At 39.7% G+C, this 22,018-nt stretch overlaps 1 protein-coding gene across 4 annotated transcripts in view; it reads right to left on the reverse strand.

The window, feature by feature from the left end:
- The window catches only part of SESN1 (sestrin 1), a 70,641-nt gene that overhangs the window by 34,613 nt on the left and 14,010 nt on the right, over positions 1-22,018 (reverse strand). The window contains exon 1 of one of the 4 annotated variants that reach the window (XM_084515206.1): positions 15,799-15,948. The exons of 2 other annotated variants lie outside the window; for them this stretch is intronic. Coding sequence is in view for 1 of the 2 variants with exons in the window: in XM_084515208.1 (XP_084371334.1) it covers positions 1,734-1,748 (15 nt within the window). In the remaining variant the exon portion in view is untranslated. Of the gene's footprint in view, positions 1-1,733; positions 1,862-15,798; positions 15,949-22,018 lie in introns of those variants that run through there. One more of the 4 variants, XM_084515208.1, reaches the window with a different exon arrangement.

The raw sequence follows: 22,018 nt of genomic DNA on the forward strand, positions 1-22,018 counted from the left end.
TCATACATTTAGTATAAATGGGGGAGGACAGGAAAGAAACACAAGAATCACTCAACCATTACTCAGGCATCTACAAAGCTCATTTGCTGAAGGATCAACCTCCCTTATTTGTCAGATACATTTATATGTGCTCTAAACGAAAAATTACATTACCTGAATTGGAATAACGTGGTTTCGGGGGAATGCGTAAGTCAAGTATGATGGGGAACTGTCTCTCCACAGTGTAGTGTAATACAGATACTCTAACATACATAATTTTTCAAATCAAAAATTGTCAGAGACATCAGTTATATTACCCAAACAAAGTATGCTGCATTGCTTAATGCTACCAGAACAGAAGTTTAAGTGAATCTGCAGCAGTCTTTAACGTAGCAGAGAGAGCCTGTGTGATATGCTCTTCTTCCCCATTCAAAAAGTAAGGGAGAGTTAAAGGAAGTTTTACTTGCTAAGCTAATGAACCATTTGTATAATTTATTTGACAGTAAATTACTGGGACTTTACTAAACAATTCACACTTATTCAGTAAACATAGGGACTGCTGCACTGTTTAAATGACAGTCATAAATTGGGACGATCTTCCATAAAAATGGCAAGAAATCTTGTACTATAGAGATCTGGTTTTAAACCTGTTCAGCAGCCAAACATTTTTGCATTAACCATACTATCCACAATATGCATTTTTAAAATTATTTTCCTGACAAGGAAACTGGTCTCAGCTACAAAAGCCATAGCTGACTTCCTGCTCTTTCATTAGACCTAAATAATGTGTCAAGGCCAAAAAAAAAAAAAAAAAGTACACATTGCTACTTCTCCAGGAAAACATTGGTATAAGCCATCTAACAATCTGCTAAAAAGTCCAAGTACTAAGGCCAAGCCAGCCTGTTACTACCTTAATAACAAGCCTCATTTGGATCTTCTGGCATCTTCCAATTAGAAATGTCATTCTTGTTTGCTTATCTTATTTTGTTTTGTATTCTTAATGGTAAAAAAATGGTAAAAAAAAATAATGTGGATGGTTTGCCACAGCTGTTACGCCCACTAACATATGCAATCAGGACCTCACAAGATGCTGTGACGCAGGCGACACACAGACATATCATGGAACACAATTATAAAACCCTGAGAGGTGATACAATTCAAGAGGTACCAAAACCCCAGAAATTCAGGTTCAGTATTTCAGCATCTATTGCCTTTCTAACCTGAAATTAAAAGCAAAAATTTTGAAATTTGGCCATAAGTGGGTCAGAAAAAAACAAAGTAACATTACTCATACAAAACCATCTGAGTTTCCTTTTATAACCACTAGATCTCCGCATCAACACAAATCGTCAGACTAGAAAAGGGAAAGTCAGGCTAAAATGAATTTAAGGTACATACATCTTTTTAAATCGACTGGGCTTCATTAATTTCACCTTAAAGAATTGACTGAGGTCCATTGGCTAGTGAGGTAGTGGTATTGGTTAGTGGTATTTTCGAGAAACTATAGGGGATGGGAGAAGGATCACAAAACAGAGGAACAAGAAACACTGCTTTTATTTAAGGAAGGAAATAAAAAAGGAACCAGTTCAGCCAGCTAAACTTCAATTAGTGAACAAAATGGAACAAAAAATAATAATAAAAAAAAAGACAAAAATTCTGCAAAACAGCTTGTAAGTGCATAGATGATAATAAGCGACTAAGTGAAAGCCAAAAATCAGTTTGAACTGCATGCTGAGGACAGATCCTCAACAAACCTTTGTAAATCGCATTCTTCAGTGGGGTAGTAGGTCTGAGGACAGGGAAGAAGCCAGCATATTACAATCCTAACTTTAAGACAGCCAAGAAAGCCTTTCCTCGATGAGACTGCTGCAATAGGAACACCAATCTGTCTTCAGCTGAAAAAGCAGCCATTAATGGCTCAGTGCCAATATGCAAAGACACAGTGAGTGGGATTCCGCAGGAAACACCCCTAAATCTGGTTCTACACAGAATGATTACCTCAATTAAAGAATCAAAAGAAGGTCTGAAGTAATGAGCCAATAACTAACGCTTGTAAAGACTGCAAAACTTTGGAGGACAGATGAATTTCTAAAAACTCTTGAAAACTGGAAAATGTTTCGTATTCACCTTAAAAAGAGAATTAAATTCTTATGAAAGAAATTTCAATTATTAGTCTTCAATAGAAATTACTGACTATATAAAGACAGGAAAGGGAAACAAGATGCTAGAGACATTCTGCTTGAAGAACTAAACATAATAAAGGATTATGGCATCATGAGGTCGGTGTGAACGCAACAAAAACCCACATACCTTACTGTGATTTGTATACAGTAACTTAGCTTGCATGACAGAGGAAGCAAGCAGGAATACCCCGTCGTTTTGGTCAATGAATATCAAAGATGTGAACTGAATGCTGCTCTCTGCACTCTCAGCAACAAAAATCATCAGAGGCCTAGAAAACATGATGGAGAAAGACCAGGAACGGGGAGCAAAGCCAAAACACCAGAGACATTTCACCTATGGAGGAAGAGACTAAGAAGAGAAAGGAGATTCTGCAGAGTCTTGACTGCTGGTTAGTATTTAAACAAGTGGGAGAAACTTCCCAGACATGGCCTAGGTACAATAATTGCTTCTTCCCTGGGGCATATTGACAGATCTAACAAATCTCTTCAGGTCCTTTCCTACTTTCCTTATTCTATGGTTCTATGAAAACACATTTTAATGTAGTAAGCTATCCCACACATAAGGACAAAGAAACTAATCAACACATGGGAAAGTAATTTGGAAAGCAAACTCCAACAAGAGCATTGGGAACTGCAGATCAGACTCCGTTGTGCATTTATGGTGTGGTTCAGCTGCTTAGAGGCTAGTTTGATCTTAAGTGTATACAAATAGGAATATCAGGTAGAATAAAGAACAACCTCTCCTCCATACACTATGCCGATCCAACCATTTAAGAATATGGTGACTTTCCTGGTGTTACAAAGGATTTGGAAACACTGGAGAGATGGGTAAGACTCCCGTTTAACTTGATAAAAAAGTTGAAAAAAACTTGATAAAAAAATTGAAAAGGAGCCTCGTAGTACACAGCTTAAAGCCAAATTATGAAAGAGCAAGTTGCAAGATGGCTTGATTTTTTTTGCACATATATATATATATATATATACACACACATATTTATATAAATACACACAAACCTCTAGACTTGTTAAGATTTCAGAAAAGGAGAAAAAAATGAAACAATGAGATTTTTCAGATTCATAAAGTCACAGAAAAACTGCAATGAATGGAAATTGAAATTAGACAACTTTATCCTGAAGAGGTACCATTTCCTAGCAGCAAACAATTAAACACTGAAAGCTCTTACTATGGGAAATGAACACCCCTGTTTCAATTTTTTCTTAAGTGAGAATAGAGATCTGTCAGAAAGATGAGCTTACTTTCAGCTTCTGGGAGAAAAACAAACTCCATGACCTACATATACAAGAGATCAAATCAGATAATCACAATTATCTAACCTGGCCTAACAGCCTGAACACCTATTTCCCTTGGCTGTTCTAGGAGATGCTGCTAGTCTATGCATTTTGCAGCAGAAGAGAGCCAAAGGGACCGAATGCAGAAGTGACCTGACACAGAAACAGGCAGAAAGAATGCTGTTTCAGGTCCCTTAAAGGCAATAGCCACAGAAAGATCCCCCCTTCAATTTCACAAAGCCAGAAAGGAGCTTTAAGACTCAGCAAAGTAGAAAACTCAAAGGGCCACAGGGGAAAGAAAGAAGCAAGGAGAAAAACCAATACAGCAAGAGGAAGATGCCCACTATCCCTCAGTTAAGAAATGGTGAGCTGCCTTTTGAAAAGGCCCTGGGCATGAAATGCATGCAAAAAGAAACGAAGCTCATCTACCCAAAAAGAGATGGGAAGAAAAAACAGACTTCCACTTTCCCTGATGGCTGCCTGACATGTCCTATGTTAATTGTAGCTGAGGCTTTCTATTGACTCTTCATGGGCTGTGAGGCCACAGACTTGCCTGACAAAGCAGTTCAAAGTCACTTTGCTTGCAGGGATGTCACAGAAAGGATGCATTTTATTGTTATTGTTGCACTGATTAACCCACCTCTAAACCTCCAGTATATGCCCTTCACATATAGTCAGTGTTTACATTTTAATTACTCCAAAGGAATCTTTCCTTTCCCTGTACTAACAACCAGGGGAGAATTTTCCAATAATAGATTGTTTCCAAGCGTGGTTACTGTCATAACAACTTAACCTTCAGCCCATCCTAACGACTACTGCTAGAACAAATTCTCCCCTTGGCCAGCAGTGCAGCCAGCTGCACTCCAAAACACTGTCAAGGCTGCTACTGGATGTTCAGCAGGAAACTTCAGCAAGGTACCTAATTCATGCTACCTGTCTGCTAAAGAAAACTGAAAAATGCTGGTACAGCTGGTTCTTTTCTGTGGCAGCAAAAAATTTGACATGCTGATGAGTTGCAGCTCCCCGGCTTAAGGTCTCAGTGTTTTCGCCACAATGCTGCCACCAAAAAAAAAATAATAATAATAATAATGAAATCTCATGTCAAAATAAATAATGAAGTGGTTGGAAAACAAATTAAACATAACTGTTTTTTTGAATGAAGACATTAATTTAGAAAGGATTCCTAAAAATGTACAAAGGAGAAAGATTTATTAAGTTGTGTCCATATACATGATTCCAAAGTAGCCAAGACAAGATAATTCATAATAGAAGAGGGGAAAATTTAGAACTTCTTTGCTGTTTTGGAAGATATTTCACAGTAAATTAAGTTAGAGAAACAGAAAATAGTCAAACTCTAGCTTGGAAGAAATGCATTAGTAACATTTGAAAAAATACAGTTAGATTAAGCAATGTGGGTACTGGAGCTTTGACAGGAACTCTTGGAAAGGAGTCCTAAGGGATAACGATGTGGGGATTGGAAAGTCCCCGAATAGAAGAATGGAAGGATGTGACACTACAGCTGTCTCCAAAAGCCTGAGAACCCTAAGAGACAAAGGGGAGTGCAGGAGAAAAGTAAAAGCAAAGCAAAGCAGCCACAGACAGGATTAAGTGTGGTACATATTAGACGAGAAAATGGCTATGGAAAGAACTTTGTGATTTGGGGCTGTCATGTGCAGGAAAATAAAAGGGGATTCTGAATTTCTTCAAAGTGAAAATGTGATTTCATTGTACTAGCTAGACCTACACTATCCTTCCATTAGTCTCAGTAATAAAATAATTAGGATTTGGAATCTTATGTGTATTGACCATGTGTTTCTATAGGTGTGCTGTATGTCCCACAGAACAGAGGGCGATACGGCAATGAACAGAGGGCAATATGGCAATGTGCCCTTTAAAAAATAGATTGTGCTACAGCAGCTCAATCCTGAAGTCCCATTTCTGTCTGAACCGAAATTTGGAGCTCATGGGACAGAAAGATAAAATCCTATTTCATACACGACACAGAAATGAGAGAATATGAAAGAGTTTAGATCTGTGAGGAAATGTATACATGCATTGGGGATGTGCAGGGAAGAAAAGGAAATTATAATAATGAAGAGAAGGAAAATGTCATCAGCGAGGCATAGGAGAAAAGAACAAGCTGACTGTGTTAAAGCACTTCTGGAGCTAAGCCATCTAACAAACACGGGAAACATTCTGAGAAAAAAAATGCTCCGCCAGGCATACTGAGACATGTTTGTTTAGGAGACAGGAGGGATTTTTCACAGTATTGTAAGGTAGGTTCTGCTCCTCTTTTGAATGCTTTGGCTACTTTTCAGCCACTTGAACAACTGGCAAGTTAACACCGTGTTCTTCTAGAACTGCTAAGATTAGCAACACCTCTAAAATCCTGATTTTAAGTGTTCATAACATTTGAATTGAAGTTCAGATGTCTTCAAAACAGTGCTTCCTACACAGAAGAACAATGTGGTATCACTAAAACAGAAGCCTGACTAACAGCACATTCAATCAATGACATTTAAAACAGAAGCATCACATTCTGAAGTATTCTGGAGAACTGCTTTTAAGGTAGATATTTAACACTAACTCATACTTACTGAGCCCCAATTTATCATTGTAAATATCTGTTTTTCGAGCTGATTGTGAAATTCCAAACTGTAGCTATTTAAGACCCAAGGGATGCTTTAGCAGCAATGCCTCTTTACTCAGCCGGGACTTACCCCTCCTCCAGCAAACTATTCATCAGCTGAACAGAGCAATCAGAAGTTGCCTGCTTTGGTCAATACTTTGACGTTCAGATGGAAGCTAACAGCATATGCAACCTACCTAGGAAGTGCAACTCTAAACTTGGCAAAAAAGTCAGGCTGCCTGATATTTTTCACCCCTGCTTCTGTACCAATACCAACAGTGCGTAGCTGTTTCCTAGTCAAACTGCTTTAAGCAGACAATAAAAAATGCCTGGGAGAGATCAAATACGCAGTTCTCCAGAATCTGGAGCGGTTTGGAGTTTTCTACTTAATATCAAATTAATGTTATGAAGCTGTTATTATGTGAAGCAAACTGTGATTTCCTATCTTTTTTTCCTAATTCTGAATCTATGGACAAAGAAATACCAATAGGCTTGTATTTTAACTGCTGGTGTGCAATTGCTCAGCCTGCCATTTATTGTTTCATAGAACTCAAACAGTCCTAGGAAAGGTTGCAGCACTTATATTTATGATTTTCATATGTAAACCATATATTAAAATGGGCCTTAATTACAATTTCAATTCCCCCTTCTCCTCCCATGATGAGAAGATACGGCACACAGCTTTCACTGCAGGATAAAGCTGATGAAAGCGATTAAAATAGAACATGTTGCAAAGCTGCTCAGCACCACACTCTTGTTTTCTGCAGTTTCAGCACTTCCAGAACTTGCAGGAAGGCATAAATAGACTACAACAATGAAACAGAGCTCCACCAGAGATCTGAGACAATGTACGCAAATACAGGAACTTCCCTTTTTCGAGTCTCAGGATCCCCTGATCCATATAATATGCTACATCAAAAAAAAAGGGGGACAGAATTTAGGTTGCCTGAATGATTTCAAATGTAACCAGCACCCTGCTTAAATTCTCACTAAACCTCAATCTTGGAAGCTTTGTCTCTGTGGCACATCGCCAACCATGGGGTGCAGAAATATCTTTGCTCACCCGGAGAAGCTTCTTTACACAGCACAGACTTTTAAACTCTGGCAATTTGAGTGAACAGAAACTTTTACACCCATTTTCCAACCGTATTGATCTTCCTCCATTTCAGCTCCAGGGGAAAAAATAATCTGCCAGGACTACGTGACCAGGCTGCAGATTTGTGGGCAGAGCCCACTTTGACCCTCTCACACCTCCCTTCCATCACAACTGATGGATCACAACATCACAGCTCCCTCCTGCTCCCAAACTGATGCAAAGTTTTCACAGGGATGTAACTGAGCAAAGGGAAATCCCTCTTTTTAGCACTTACATGCCTGACAAATGGGAGTGGTAGGCACATAGGACAAAGAGAAGGCCTCCTGTGTAGTTCATCTGCTCCTGCCAAATATCAAAAGACCACCTGCAAAAAAAATGGATAGGGCAAGGCTTTCACATAGGAAAGGTCATAACTACCCTCTCCAAGGAAAAAGTAGGGCATATTTGTGCAGTTTTGGCACATAGTATTGCCACAGTAATGCAAAGCAATACTGATTTAGAAAAAAACAGTAAGGGTATAACTGTAAAACTCCCAAATGCAGAGAGAGTAATGCCAATATAAAAGTACATCCATTGCTACGTTTCATACCTGTTGATAAGATGGAGAAGAATTTGTGCTGTGGACATTTTAGACTGGCAGAAATATTTCTGAGTAGTAGCATTATAAAACGGGGGAAAAAAAGCCCTAGAAGGTGTAAAAATACCAACCTTATCTTGACACATGGTGGTTTCCATGTTCGATTTGACCTAAAGGCCAATACACCAACTCAAATTCTTGAATCGAGCACCTGCTCCCCCTAAATTAAATGGTATTCAGCATTTTCTCCAGCTCAGATTTACTCATCTCAAGCGTTAGATCAGTCACCTGTAACCTATCCTTTTGTTTCAAGTCTGTCTTTATTCTTAAATCAATTTATTTGGGGGGATTTCTCTGTTTTCCTTCAGTTTTTCAGTAAAGAGAGATTACAGCCATCTGCTTGCATAAATAAAGACAGACAGGAGGGGGTTTAAGGATCTGGAGATTTTACAGTGAGCGAACAAACTGTTTACATATTTTCCCCTTAGTTTCCACTTGAAGCAGAATGCTGTAACACAGTCCAACCCCTCTGTGTTGGAGCACTTATTTATCAGCTTCCTTTTGGCAAAGCTTTCTCTTACCTCTTATTTTAAGGCACTGAGGGTACCAAGGTGTTTCCTGTGCAGCCATTTATCACAGCAGCCTGTGATTTATTTTAACAAGAAACACAAGATAAAAAGGCTATCACAGAAAGGGTAATGTCCCCCAGTGCAGGGAACACAATTCTAACAACCACCCTGACAGGTTTCCAACTCTGAATACTTTCCTACCAAAGCAAACACTGTTAATGTATGTCTAGCCACAGCACCGTGCAGGTTGTTGGTATATTCAGGAATTGTTGCCCCCCTCCCCATGCTCCCAAATTAAACTGTTCACAGTACTATGAACAATTTACATCTAACCCTACAGAGAAAACTGACAGTTTCATATACACACACATACCTACAAACCCTCTCTGCAACTCTGGATTTCTTTTGTCAGGTCTCACCATCTAACAGGTGTGGTACGTGCTATTCCAAAAACTCCTATATGGCTTTCACTTCCATTTCTAGATTAAGATACATCACTGTAAGAAATTGTTATCACCAGCTGATAGAGCTAATACTTCATCTGATGTTTGGAATTGGTACCGAGTTCATGTTAACCTTGAAATCACTACAGATTTGATAAAACCTATTTCTTTATTTAGCTTTTAATTGCTGACACAACAGACATGTTCCCACTTCCTCCAGGGGACAAGTAATTTAATCTCTGAATTCATTAAATGTTTGTGCTCTGCCTATTCCCTGGGCTGCATGACGAAAGGTCCTGGCCAAGCAAGCAAGCATAATCTAAGCTAAACATTTCCTTCATTCAAGGATAAAATTTTGACCTTTCTCTATTACCTTCTAAAAAACTCCAGACTTAAAAAAACAAAACAAAACAAAAGTTTTCCTTAAAGACTTAATGGAGAAACTAGTGTGCAAAAGAAATTTTAAGAGATTTTTTTTTTCTCTCAAATTTATTCTCAGCATTTAGAACCTACTGTGTCCTCTCAGCATGAGGAATTAATCAGTTCTCTGAGCTATCCCAGCCAATCCACTTTCCATTTTTCCCAGCCAAACATCTGTAATTGCCCTCCCCCATCTGTTCTTCTTGAAGGAGTTAGTTTACCATCTTAATTGCTGCAACTTCCTTTCCAGTTTCACCAGACAATGGATCAGTGCTTTCCTGAATGAGGATGCCTTCCTTCTTTTCTATCACTCCATCTTTTCCCCTTCACTAAACGGAGGCGATAGCATGAAGGATGACAAGCGCAGGCTTGTCTCCTCTGCTTAAGAAAGAAAAACCTTTTGTTTAATTCTGGGCAACTCATACCCGTTAGGTATTCCAAGATTAAAATGAAGAGATTAAAAAAAAGTATATAATAAGACAAATGCAAAGGCAAGAATAAGGAGTCCAAATACATCTATCTATAAAAAATGCAGGCTACATTTGGTCTAAAGCAGATCAGGAGACCTAGAGAAGGTCTCTCTGGAAGACTATTTACAAGCCATGCAAACACATTCCCATAAACTACTGTAACCATTGTTAAACATTTACATGTTTTTGCCTTTGTTCAGTGTCATTTAAAAGGTCATTTTATTTAATAAAGTCAATGTGATTAAATGCATACCTGACTCAAACAAGGGTGTTAAGCCCCTTTTACATAGATTCACAGTTCTATTCTGTGAAGGATCCCCTTTGGCTGTTATCAGCATATCAGCGCCTTACAGCTGTATGTAAAGTGTCATCAAATTTAGCCACTAGTATCCCTTTTTGTCTCTTACCCCTTTCCCAGGAAGAGAACAGCATGTGTACAGAAGTAGCAACCTTGATGAATAAACCTATTTTATACGTATGAGGGGAAAAAGATCAGGTGGAAACATCCTTGAGCGTGGCTTCCCCATGGGTATGTAATTCATAATCTAGAAACACTCAGATGCAAAATAAGTAAGTCTGTGCCTCTGAAGTCCCCGCTGTGCATCCAAGAATGCAGCTTTCAAAGACAGCCTTTGGTTTTGAGACTTTTTTCCTGAGGTCTTGTGCACCTTTTTAAGCGTTGAAAGTAATTGGACAAAATCCAGGAATGCTCTACAAAGCCAAAAGAAAAATGGCTGAGTTTAATTTTTAAAAAGAATCAAATGTTACACCGTTTAGGTCAAAAGTGTGGTGACAGACTCCCCGAGAAAAACAAACACTAAGTTCTTTCCTATCAGTATCTCTAAACACCTGTCACCCACACCTACTGAAACGAATTTCCTTCTTTAGCAGTTGTTTCAAACACTGTATAATATTACTTTAGTAACACATTCTTCTCTGAAGAAGAAAACTGATCCAGGCCTCTTGAGCCTAAAATGAGAACAGAAACCAAATCCCCTAGCAATTCAATTGCTTCAAATGTTACCAACAGCATGCAAAACAAAGTACTCACACCTCTAGCTTTAAAAATGGCATCGTTTCTCTGATATCAAAGTCAAGAATTTGAGTTGGCGAGAGATTTGTGGGACAAGTTATGCTGCATGAAAGAATTAAGGCTTTAACAGTTCTGGTTGCTTTTGTTGAGAGCTGATACACAGCATGCGAGGCACATCAGCTGGAAAGCCCTCCCTGGGGCTGTGAAGTTCCTGGCTGTTCACTGCATCCTTTCACAGAAAGGAGGAGACAATTCGTGCCAGAATAGCATCAACTCCTCAAACTATCATTTTGAGATTTTGGTTGCACTTCTCCCTTTCCCTTTTTACTTACACCCTTTCCCACCTGAGGACCCCCAGAGCTGGGGAGGACGGTTCTGCTGAGCCACAGCTTTGCAGGTATGTAAGCAGCCACAGACTCTGCTTTTATTTTCTTCCCTCCACATCTCATTTCACAGACTTATGGAGAGCTCTGAGAAAAAGCATTCAGCCTCCAACAACTTCCTCGGGACACCTTTAACAAGGCAAACCCTGTTAGCAGGTGCCCTCCTTTCATTTCCATGTTTGACCCTTGCCCTTTTTCTTTCTACTTGCAATTGAGATTCTCCGTGAGCAGTAGAGCTCACAATTTTTTCCTATGGTTTTCTATACTTTCTTTCTTCAGCTGGAACACACCTAGGATGAACTGTTATAATGAGTCTGTTTCATTCTTTGGTTGCTATTTGACCAAGAATCCAAGGGATGAACCTATTAAAATTTCGCTGAGTGGCAAACGCTTCAAACACAGCCCACCACAGGATGTCCCATTAGGACTAGGTTCCTCTTCATGCACGTCTTGCATTTGTCAATAGGCAGTGTCATCTGAGATCAGGTCACACTTTCTGCAGTTCTGTGATCAGCTGCCAGTTTTGCTAACTAACGTAGTATCAACAAATCCTTCAAGAGGCTAAGAGATTGTCACTTAATAAAATAAGACCTCTCGGCATTTTCACCCTATCTTTTTCTCTCTAGGAGAAAGGAAGAAGTGTCCATAAGCCTGCAGAGGGGTTGAACAGCAACAAAAACTATGTAAAGGGAAGGACTTTGTGCTGAGGCATGCACTGTTCAACATTTTCAAATGCAAACTGGAAGACACCTATATGCTATCTTCCAAAGTCAGATCCTTTCTTAAAGCCTACATTCGTACTTGAGGCTTACTAAATCTCAGGTTGTGCAAGCATAACGGTGGTAAGCCAAGGAAACCCTAAGGCATTCCTATAAAAGGTTCTTGGGATTTCCTACAGCATACAAAAGAAAATGAGGGTTGGGGGAAGCAGTCAGAGAAGCCCCTTTCTTCAAGCAGCAGGTCTTTAGGAGCCTCTTTATCAGAGAGCAAGCACCCCTCCTTCACACAGTTATCCCTAATTACCCTAACTCAAAAATAAACTGGTCACCAGTTATTAAAGTGACCATAAACAAGCTCTCCCATTCTTCTCCAACAGGAAAAAGTTGTTCTTTATAGCAAAAATGACTTCTGCTTGCCACATAACTAACTACATTTTTATATAGCTTGTTATTTAGCCACTTTTCTGGGTTAAGAATTTAAAACAACATAGACTTGTGCATCACAATTTAAAATATCTTTTGCTGGCGATTCCTCCATAAATGCAGGTGTTAATTCCTCAGCACTTCACTCCGAAGAGCAAGGAATTTTAATGGGGTAATTTCAAAGTTTATGAAATCATCAGCAATGGTGTAGAGTTTAATAATGTAACATTTAAGACTGGTTAAGCTACACCAATCAGTACTAATGTAGCAAGGCTACTCTTCCAAAAATCTTGAGACATTAATTCCATATAGATCAGGAAAATACAGGTGCTTATTCAAAAGCAAGCTGGTAATTCAAGTATCATCAGCTACTAAATTTACTCTTACTTAAATATACCATAAGGAAAAACTATTCAGGGAAAAAAATTTGAACTTAGGTTTAAAGATGTTTGTGGTAGGTGTCTTTGCTTCTAGTCTCACTTCTAATCCCTGTTTCCCTTCTCATTCTCCTATGCATCTTTGTCTCTTCTTTTTGAAGGCACTAACCCCTATAAGTCAGTATTCCTGTAGTTGGTGCTTGTCAAAACATAGGTTACTTGATAAATACATTAGTTTGTTTCATAAATGAGCTGAAAAAGCTCTTTTTTTTTTTTTTCTATGTGCATCTCATTTGAACCACAACAAAAGTAGTATTTATTTTCCATATAGTTTTCCTCCCTTTCTTTTGGCGAGGAAGTAGGTTAATGAGTCCTGATGCATTCAGTTATGCCAAATACTCATTCAGCTGGAACATTCACTGCAGCTGATCAAATCTCTCCTTCGGTAATGATCTGAAGTTGCTTTGCATAGAAGTTCAGGGTTTTAAGTCATCAATTTTCCAAAAAAAAAAAAAAAAAATTCCAAGCAGATTAGATCTGTTTAAACTGATTTCAGTGAAATAAACAGCCATAATTCACTGAAACATGATCAGGAGTAGTTACTAGGCACTTACAAAAAAAGGAAAAACATGATTGCAATTGTAAACAGAATATTACTGAGGGGACATAAAACAGCTTTAAAGAATAACTCCTTTCATAGTAAGCTGAAGTCAGTACATGATGAAGTCTGAAAAGCAACTTTCAGCTTTATTGAAGCACTTTCTTGCATCTTAGCTGTCATGTATACCCCACACAGAAAAATATAAACAGATCTAGAAAACTCACACAGACCTCATTGTGCTCAGGATGAAAAAAAAAATTAATTCTACTCATTCAGCTGAAGCCTTACAGCAGTTCCAAAGAGGTTAACTATGTTTGCTCAAGTTTATTTGGGTATTAAATGCAAGATAAAAGATCTCCAGCTGAAATGTTACAGATTATATCTTATTTTTAGGAAATAAACAGATTCCAGAGGTGTGTTCCTGCTCGCCCAATCCCCAGGCTGTAGCACAGTGCTGCAGCTTCTCCGAGCCCAATCACAGCTTTGAAGGGAAACTTGTTGGGCTGTTTGTGTCAGCAGCGCTGCTGATGGATGGCTGCTTCAGGGGAGGAGATCGAGCTGTGTGGTAAATCTTTCTATTTGTCCCATCTGCTTTTCTATTTTAAACAGCTGCAGTGATCAGCCAGGCACCCTATGTTAAACACATAGGAATTGCAAAAGAGAAATCATTTATGTAAGTGAAAATGTGGCTTAGATTTGTTCTTCTGTTCTTGAACTGAGCGTGGAAACTTCTGCAAGCAGCTGTGGAAGTTTACTACAGTTTTATGCCTTTTTTTAGGAAAGTAAATGACCTGGCCTAACATGATTTTGCAGCTTTTAGAAGGGCAGCACTGCAGTGCTAGTAGACTTCCAGCTGATGGCATTCTCCACCTCTCCCCCTCCTGCTGCCAGACCCACTGTGCAGTATGACTTGTAAGATGGCAGGAGAAGCAATCTGCAAGCAGAATATGTTTATTAAAATATGCCCTTCAAATAGACAAAAGCATAACACACAAGCTTTGCTTGTCTTGCAGTGGCGCTGAGGTTGTGCGAGCATCAAGTATGCCAATCTCGTTTGGCTCTGAAGGTCACTGTTTCAAAGGAAAGCTTTACAAGTGCAGCCTATTACCGAATACTAAGCTGAGGAGGCTGGCAAACATATTGAGACAAGCAAAGAGGGGTTTTTTTAATGTTTTGTTTTCAAACAAGTTGACTAAATTAAGCCCAAGCTTTCTGGCCAGACCCCAGTTGGGCCAAATCCTGCTTTCCCTTAGGCTTCCAAGTACCTTATTCTTTGTATCCCGAGATACTGTGCTGCACTGTTGTGTTGTGTAAATTGTGAAACAATTTACTTGCTTCTTAAAGCCAGCTACATTGCTATGGCAAGCAAGAAAAGCTCAGTGTTAAAGATGAGAATAGCAACTCCCCAACCCCCAATATACATTTGAGCAACATATATTGAGCCATTCTGAGTTTAAAGCAAATTTAAAGTTAAAAATGAAGTGAAATAGCAATAAAATGAAAAAGGCAAAATAGCACTGCAGGTTGCCTGCTCACAACTTAAAAAGAGATCATTACATTTGGTCTCTATATAAAATTTTCTTCATATTTATATGTTGCACTGTAGAAGTTTTCTGAAGTGCAGTAGTGTCTGAGTTAACTGCAAGTACTGCAGCTTCACCTATCCATACCCCTATGACTTTGCTCCAGTTGTTTTTTCCACAAAACTTAAAATTTCTGTAGCTTTATGAGCATTATTGCCAGTTTTCTTATTAGCAAAATGAGGTGGGGCAGTAGCTCATCTGTGTTTCCAGCCCAATCCCAGAACTGTTATGCCCATTTCGGTATTACTGAACCCAGAAGATGCATTTTAGGAAGAAATGCCAGAGTGGGTTTTCTTAGTAAAGAGTCCTGGGAAGTCAGAGAGAATATGCACTTGCCAAGTCCTTGCAAGATCAAAGTCTCAGTTATATTTCCTTCCACTCCTTACAAGAAACCAACGCTGAAAGTACCTTTCAACAGAAGGACACATGAATGTGACCGTAGCTTTCAACAACAGGACGCATGAATGGGATTGTACCTTCCAACGGAAGAACGCAAAGCTGGCAAAGGCTAAGATACAATCTTAAAGATTACCCACAATAGCTTCTATTAGCAGAAGTTGAAGCTGGCAAGTTCATACATTCATTGTAAAACTCTGCAACTATGACAACTTAACAAAAGAATAAATAACCACAATCTCAAATCATTACAGGGACAAATCAAAATTCCTTTTAGAGGAATTTTGTACATTTGGCTATTTGTACAGTTTATGTTACTTCCTAAGTCTCACCTTAGAGAAGCTTTTCATCCTGAAATCAGTTTAAGATTGTTGGAAAAGCTTAGCACCTTTAAGAAGAATTTCAGGACAAGGACTGTCATTTTCTATGTTCAGATGGGCCCAAACTAGAGATTTTGAATAATATGCTAATGGTGATATAATACTCAGTTTAGTCAATGTACCAGCGTGTTTTCTTTCGGTTCACCAGAAAGCACTGGGGAGATAGTGCAAAAGGACGCTGTGCAAACATGCCTTAAAAAAGGCATGCCAAATTAACCTAGAAGAATAAAAATACTGCTCCACGTACCTGCTTTCAGCTCTGAGAGCCGTATCGTCGATTTACGCGGATGCTGCTAAGTTGTCATGCTCTGTCAAGCAGCTGCAACACCAGGTCGCTGCTCCCCACAGGCTGACAGTTTTTCTTTCATTCGGGATTTCAGACAACTACACGTTGTTTGCCCTATTTCCTCACCTCCTGCCCTGCCCCAGCAGCACGTTCCTCTATGACGCTCCTATGGGTGCGTCAGAGGCACGCATTGCTGCAGAGCAGCCCGCTGCATGATGCAAGCACCTGCAATCTGGAAGGACTGGGGCTGGCAGAGGCATGGTGCTGTACATACTTCATAGGCACATGAGGTCAGGTCCTGTCTGTACAGTCGATGCCGAAATCAATAGCTTCACGCAGTCAGTGGCACTGAACATAGGTTGATTTTGTGACATACCTGTCTTTCTCTGTTCTACACAAGAAGAATATTTGGGTAAACGTGTTGAGGGAAGGCTTAAAAGGCAGGCATAAGACTGAAAGCCATCTCAGATAAGGTTTCGTAAATGTCACAGACATTAAAAAAACACTTGAGGTCACTCAGAGTCACATTTGGGGTAGGAAGTCTTGGAAGTTAAAGACAAGCCTAAATACAATACCAAATTGAGCATGAGACAAATACAGACAAGAGGGTTGTGCTAAGACTGGGCAACACTTTTCAGAGTAATGGAGGGAAAACATCAAGATTTCAGATACAGAGCACTATAAGAATACTATAAGCAAACAGTAAGATGATGGCAAAAGTTGTACGCAAGAGCAATGAGAAGACAAAGTCAATGAGAAACTTGGGAAGGGAAAGACTGAAAGTTCGATATGGGATTTGCTAACTACAGTAGGCATCAGATGTAAACATGAACTTGGTCTGTGCACAGAGGACTCAGACAGGAAACAGAAACCACAAGTCAGACACCAAGAGGCAGTCTACCTCTCAGAATCACAGAATCATCTAGGTTGGAAGAGACCTCCAAGATCACCAAGTCCAACCTCCGACCTAACACTAACAAGTCCTCCACTAAACTATATCACTGAGCTCTACATCTAAACGTCTTTTAAAGGCCTCCAGAGATGGTGACTGAACCACTTCTCTGGGCAGCCCATTCCAATGCCTCCAAGAAAATTAATAGAGAAAACATTGAAGGGTCTGGTGTAGGTTAAAAAGGCTACAACAATAATCTACTGCAAGTTTAATTAACCTGGATATACAGAACAAAAACACTACCATTAAAAAACAAACAAAACCATCTTTAGCCAAGCATAAAGATGTTTATCAAATGGATGTTACCGCTCACACTGCTTTCATTTCCAAATTCTTCCAGTCTAACATTTACAGGTTCCACTCTTCCCTAAATTACAGAGCTTTGTGAAATGCCTGATAGCTCACTGCCAAGTATTCTTCTGACTTAGCAGGATATATACTATTTAATTCCAACAGTACAGAGTTATCTGGGAGCTGGTACAAAATTGACACGAGAGAGATGATTCTACTGCTTGGTTATCTCAATGACCTAGCATGGAGTGAACTTCTCCCTATCAGACTATTAAAAGGCTAAAAGCAAGCAAAAGAAAGTGTTTTGAAAATTTTGTCCATTAAAATCTGCATATTCCACAGGGCACTTTCGTGGAAAAGAACACCCAACAAGCAGCCAGAGGTGGATACATTTTAGTAAGATCATAAATGTTCCCCTATTTGCTATACTTTTTCGTCATACCTTTCCCTACTGCTCCATATAAACACCCAGACAAAATTCTAACTTACTGAGAAATATTGCTTAATTTTAAATGTTCTCATGCAAAAATAAATAAATAAATTACAAACTTTATTAAGTATGGAACTTTCCTTACCCTAAATGTACCCTAAATGAAAGAGAGGTGACTCTTAAGCATAAGAAATTTTTTTCTAATTTCCCAACCTACTGCACTGATCCCTCTTCCACCAGCCAATACCTCTCTTTCCCACTCCAGAAGTGGAAACTAGACTTCACCTCTTGTTTTACCTCTCCCTTCACTGAACAAGGCAAACAGCATGCATTTCAATCCCTGCTCAGCTCTGAGCATGGCTCCTCCAGCATCTCTGCACAAGGCTCTGCCTAGCTCCAATCTCACCCAAAGCCTTAGCCCTTCAAGAGGCTGGATGGATCTCGAGCCAGAGGTGCAACTCCATCTGTCATTAACTTGAAACCTCATGTTACATTCTTCTACCTTAAGAAAGAAAAGAAATGACTAGAAGCAATGGGATCCTCATTCCACAAAAGCCTAATGCTGGAGATTAAAGCCTGTTATCCCCCTCAGCTTGAAACTTTATTCTTTTAGAAGTTATAGTTCATAAAGTAACACTTGGAAGACGTAAATTGTTGGAGCCCAAAGAGCTTGTTACTTTTTCTTTACATCTGCTATTCCTGGAGTCTCTTGGCTCCAGGCATAGGACCAGCTATAGTCACTAAAGCCTCTGTACTAGTCACCCCATCCAGCTGGGTCTGGTAACCAACAGCCTCACTGACAAACATTTTAGGCCCACAATGGAACAAGTCACTGTGGGATAAAATACTTTAATAAACATAGTTTAGGCTTGGGAGATTCCCAGATTTCCAGCACAGAAAAATCAAACACTAGCAGTTGGGCATTACACAAGCACAATCTCCCTACACCCCTGCATTCCCTGCTTCCAGACACTCAGCATAATAATGCACAATAAAGAACCAAATACAGTCTGTCCCTCCTCTCAGGAAGGCTGATAACTGAACCTTAAAAGAAAAACTACCTTTTCATTTTCATGTGTTTTCAATTTCTTGCTTCTTTATCTGATATTTTGAAGATTTAAGACTTCACAAGAGGGAAGGGATCGCCACAGAGGAAGCCTGCTCCATTTTTCTGCTAGCTATTCCAGAAACAAACAAACAAAAAGAACTGAAAAACCCACACCATTTTGAAGTTCGGTATTTATAACTCCAGACTTCTGACATTCAGAAAAGCTTTTACAACTAGGCCATCACTAAACATTCACCCCAGGAATTGTGTAACTAATTCATGTCACTTGGAGGGGGCTGGGGGAAACTATTAGCCCAGCCTTGTGGGAAAACAGGGAAAGAAGTGGCCATCATCTGCCACCTTCTTTAATCTTGTGCCAAGAGATTAAACCAATAATTGTCTACAGCATCACTTCATGTTTGGCATTTGCTACATTTCCTTCCTGTCCAAAATCTTTTAAGAAAAGATATTTGAAGATGATGGGATATATGCCTTAACATGTAGGCATGCTTTAACACAGAAATCAAGGCAAGCATTAGTCAGAGCTCTTACCAGAGGTTCACACAACTGCAAACAATCAATTTACCATGGCTGTGAGTTAAGTCTTGTCAATTCAGCCACAGCAACTGGCCATGTATTTCCCATTTAACACAGCAAATCAGACAAGTCAGTTTTTACAGATGAGCTACTTAGAACTTCATTAAGACATGGTAGTTTTTAGTTCACAGGCAGTCATGTGAAGAACCCCTAAATCAGAAAGCCTGGGTAGGAAGGGAAGTGCTGCAGTATACCCGGTGAGATCTGTCTCAAAGAAAGACTCGTTTGCTCTTCGGGTTCCAGATTTTCACAGCATTGCTTGCAGAACCTCTGCAGTTCTGGGATGCTTGCGGCCATCCACTGCGAGTAAGACACAGCTGCACATGGATCTGTGTTTGAATGAAGCGCTATTAAACAGAGTTGAAAGACAGCGTCACTAAAGAGACATGTATTTCAGCTCCTATTGTTTGATATAATTAGGGGATGGGGAAACAAGAAGGCCTCGGCACATTTAATATGTGCTATTATGTCATCTGGTTGCATGTTTGCTAAAGGCTTACTTCATTTGGCCTGAATATAAACTTGGAAGAACTTCAGGTTCTTTTAATGGTAATGATCTAGTTCCTGTACAGTACAGTCAAGTAAAAAAGCTTGACACGAGTAAACGTTAATAGCAATAAGATTACATTTTTTTCTTCAAGAAGAATTTAAACTTCACCCTATATTAAACTCAGTACAGTGTATGCAGTTTTGCTCTTCTTCCACACCGTCCTGCTGCTTCTGGGACTTTGTTTCAGCCACTCAGCTGCATTGGTGCAGGTTACATATTTATGTCTTGCTGCACCTGGTTTTGGAAAGCAAGTTGAAAGTCCACCAAAGAGCAAGTGCCAAACTGTAAAACAAAGTCATATACAAACAACGCCGGAATTTTGAAGTACTTTTCCTTTCTAGATCACAATGTATTCCTCTAAAACCAGAAATAAGTAGGGAAAACTCCCAAATATAAGATGCAAGGGACACCCAGTTCTGGTTCAGACACCCACAAAGACCCTGCAGAGCATTCAAGTGTAAAGAAAGACTGAACCCACAGTGCCCTCATGTGTGAGGGGACGTGAAGTGGAAGTATGGACATAGATTTGGAAGAGGAAAGCTCTTGGGCTTTTAAAAAGAACCTTCACTAATGGAAAAACACATGTCCTTGTACCAAAAAAAAAAAAAATTGCCCTTTTTCATTACAGCCTACGTACTATAAACAGGTGCAAGAAACAAATGACAAACAGCTCCATTTTCAACTGCCTTTTCAAGTGCTTGTGGGCTGAAAGTTTCATGTTTGTTCTTACCACAGGAATGCAACAAAAGTAGTTACCTGGTATAGAAGCCTTTAAATAGTATTTAAAAGAAGAAGTATCTTAGTAGAGGATCAAATTTTACACTGCAGAGACAAGTCCAATGATACTCTGAACAACAACACTTTCTCAGTGCCTGGATCTCAGAGCACTTCAGTCTATCACCAAGGAATGCAACACTAATATTTATTATATTTATATAAAGGTTGTGAGGGCAATGCACCTTAGACTAGCATTCTCAAAAGCCTGCAGATCAAGTTGGGAGCCACCTAAATTAGCCATCAGGAAGCCCTGAAAACCGAAGTGCATCTTCAGCCTCATCTCTCAGTGTGCTAGGGCTTGCTGCCCACCACCAAAAGGACCTGCATCTATTCAAGACCACAACCTGAAGCCCAGAGACTGGCTCTTTCACCTCAGTGGTTAGATCCCTTTAGTAAGATAGAGGCCAAGTTCAAGTTATTAATAAGCCCAAAGCCATTTCAACGTCTCCTCCCTAAAACACAAAAGTTGAGCTGCTTAATGATAGCAACGCTGTCAGCACTTCCAACTGCACTGGTCCCACTTCACATGCAATCCCCAAGGTGCTCGCTGGCCCAGAAATGAGAGCAAAACCTACTGCAATTCTCCCACCTTGGGAGCCTAGGCATGTACGAGACATGACTGTGAATCACCTCGGGCAGAAAAGGTCCCGAACCTGGAGTCCTCGCTCTTTGGGCATGCTCTAACCACGAAGCTGTTACTCAGGAGTAGGAGGGGTAGCTCTGTTTTGTTTTGTGCAAAGCCCATCTGATAGGTCTTCAATAAACACGCTCCAAGAACAGCGTGTTCCCCGAGCGCCGAGAGGAGACAGAGGAAATGGTTTTATCTGTGGATGCAGAGCGAGCCTGAGCAGAGGCAAGAAATCATTGCCCACTTCCAGAACCGAAACATTTCTATGCACGGCTGAACATCTGATGAGGTTCTGCTGCCTAGGAGCTCACCGATTTCACCTGCAGGGCTAAAAGGACCTTGAGTTTTGAAGAGCTGAGTTAAGGCATAAACACAAGCTTTCTGGAACTCGGCTACAGGCTGCAGAATTGTCTTACAGTGACTTAGTAAACACCAGGACCTTTGTCTTGTTGAATAATGATCAGGACAGAGGAATCCCCATGGTGCTGATCACAACTGCCACAACTCTTAAGATACCTCATTCCATTTTTCAGAAAAAATCATACTTATAAAAGCATCAAGTTAGAAAAAACAAAGCACTCTGGTATAGCTCATAGCATCAGAAATAAGCCTACCCAGATGATTCCAACTTCACTTTCTGTTGTAGGGAAAAATATTCAATTGGTGTCATGCTTCCTACAGTACAAACTGTTGAAGAACCTCACCTCTTTCAGTTATTGTGAGCTAGGCATTGCAAACAAAGCAGAGACAAAGCAATCAATGAAAATACTGAAGAGTGAGCTCTGTCATAATCATCATCTAAACATACTTTGTCACATACATGATCTAAGCATACACACAAGTGTCTGAATTACTGCTCAAGGAAGCAATCCAATGCCCAGAGCTGCAAGAAGTAGTACAGTATTGAA

The sequence above is a fragment of the Aythya ferina genome (genome assembly GCF_964211825.1).
Source record: "Aythya ferina genome assembly, chromosome: 3".
NCBI classification, from domain to species: Eukaryota; Metazoa; Chordata; class Aves; order Anseriformes; family Anatidae; genus Aythya; species Aythya ferina.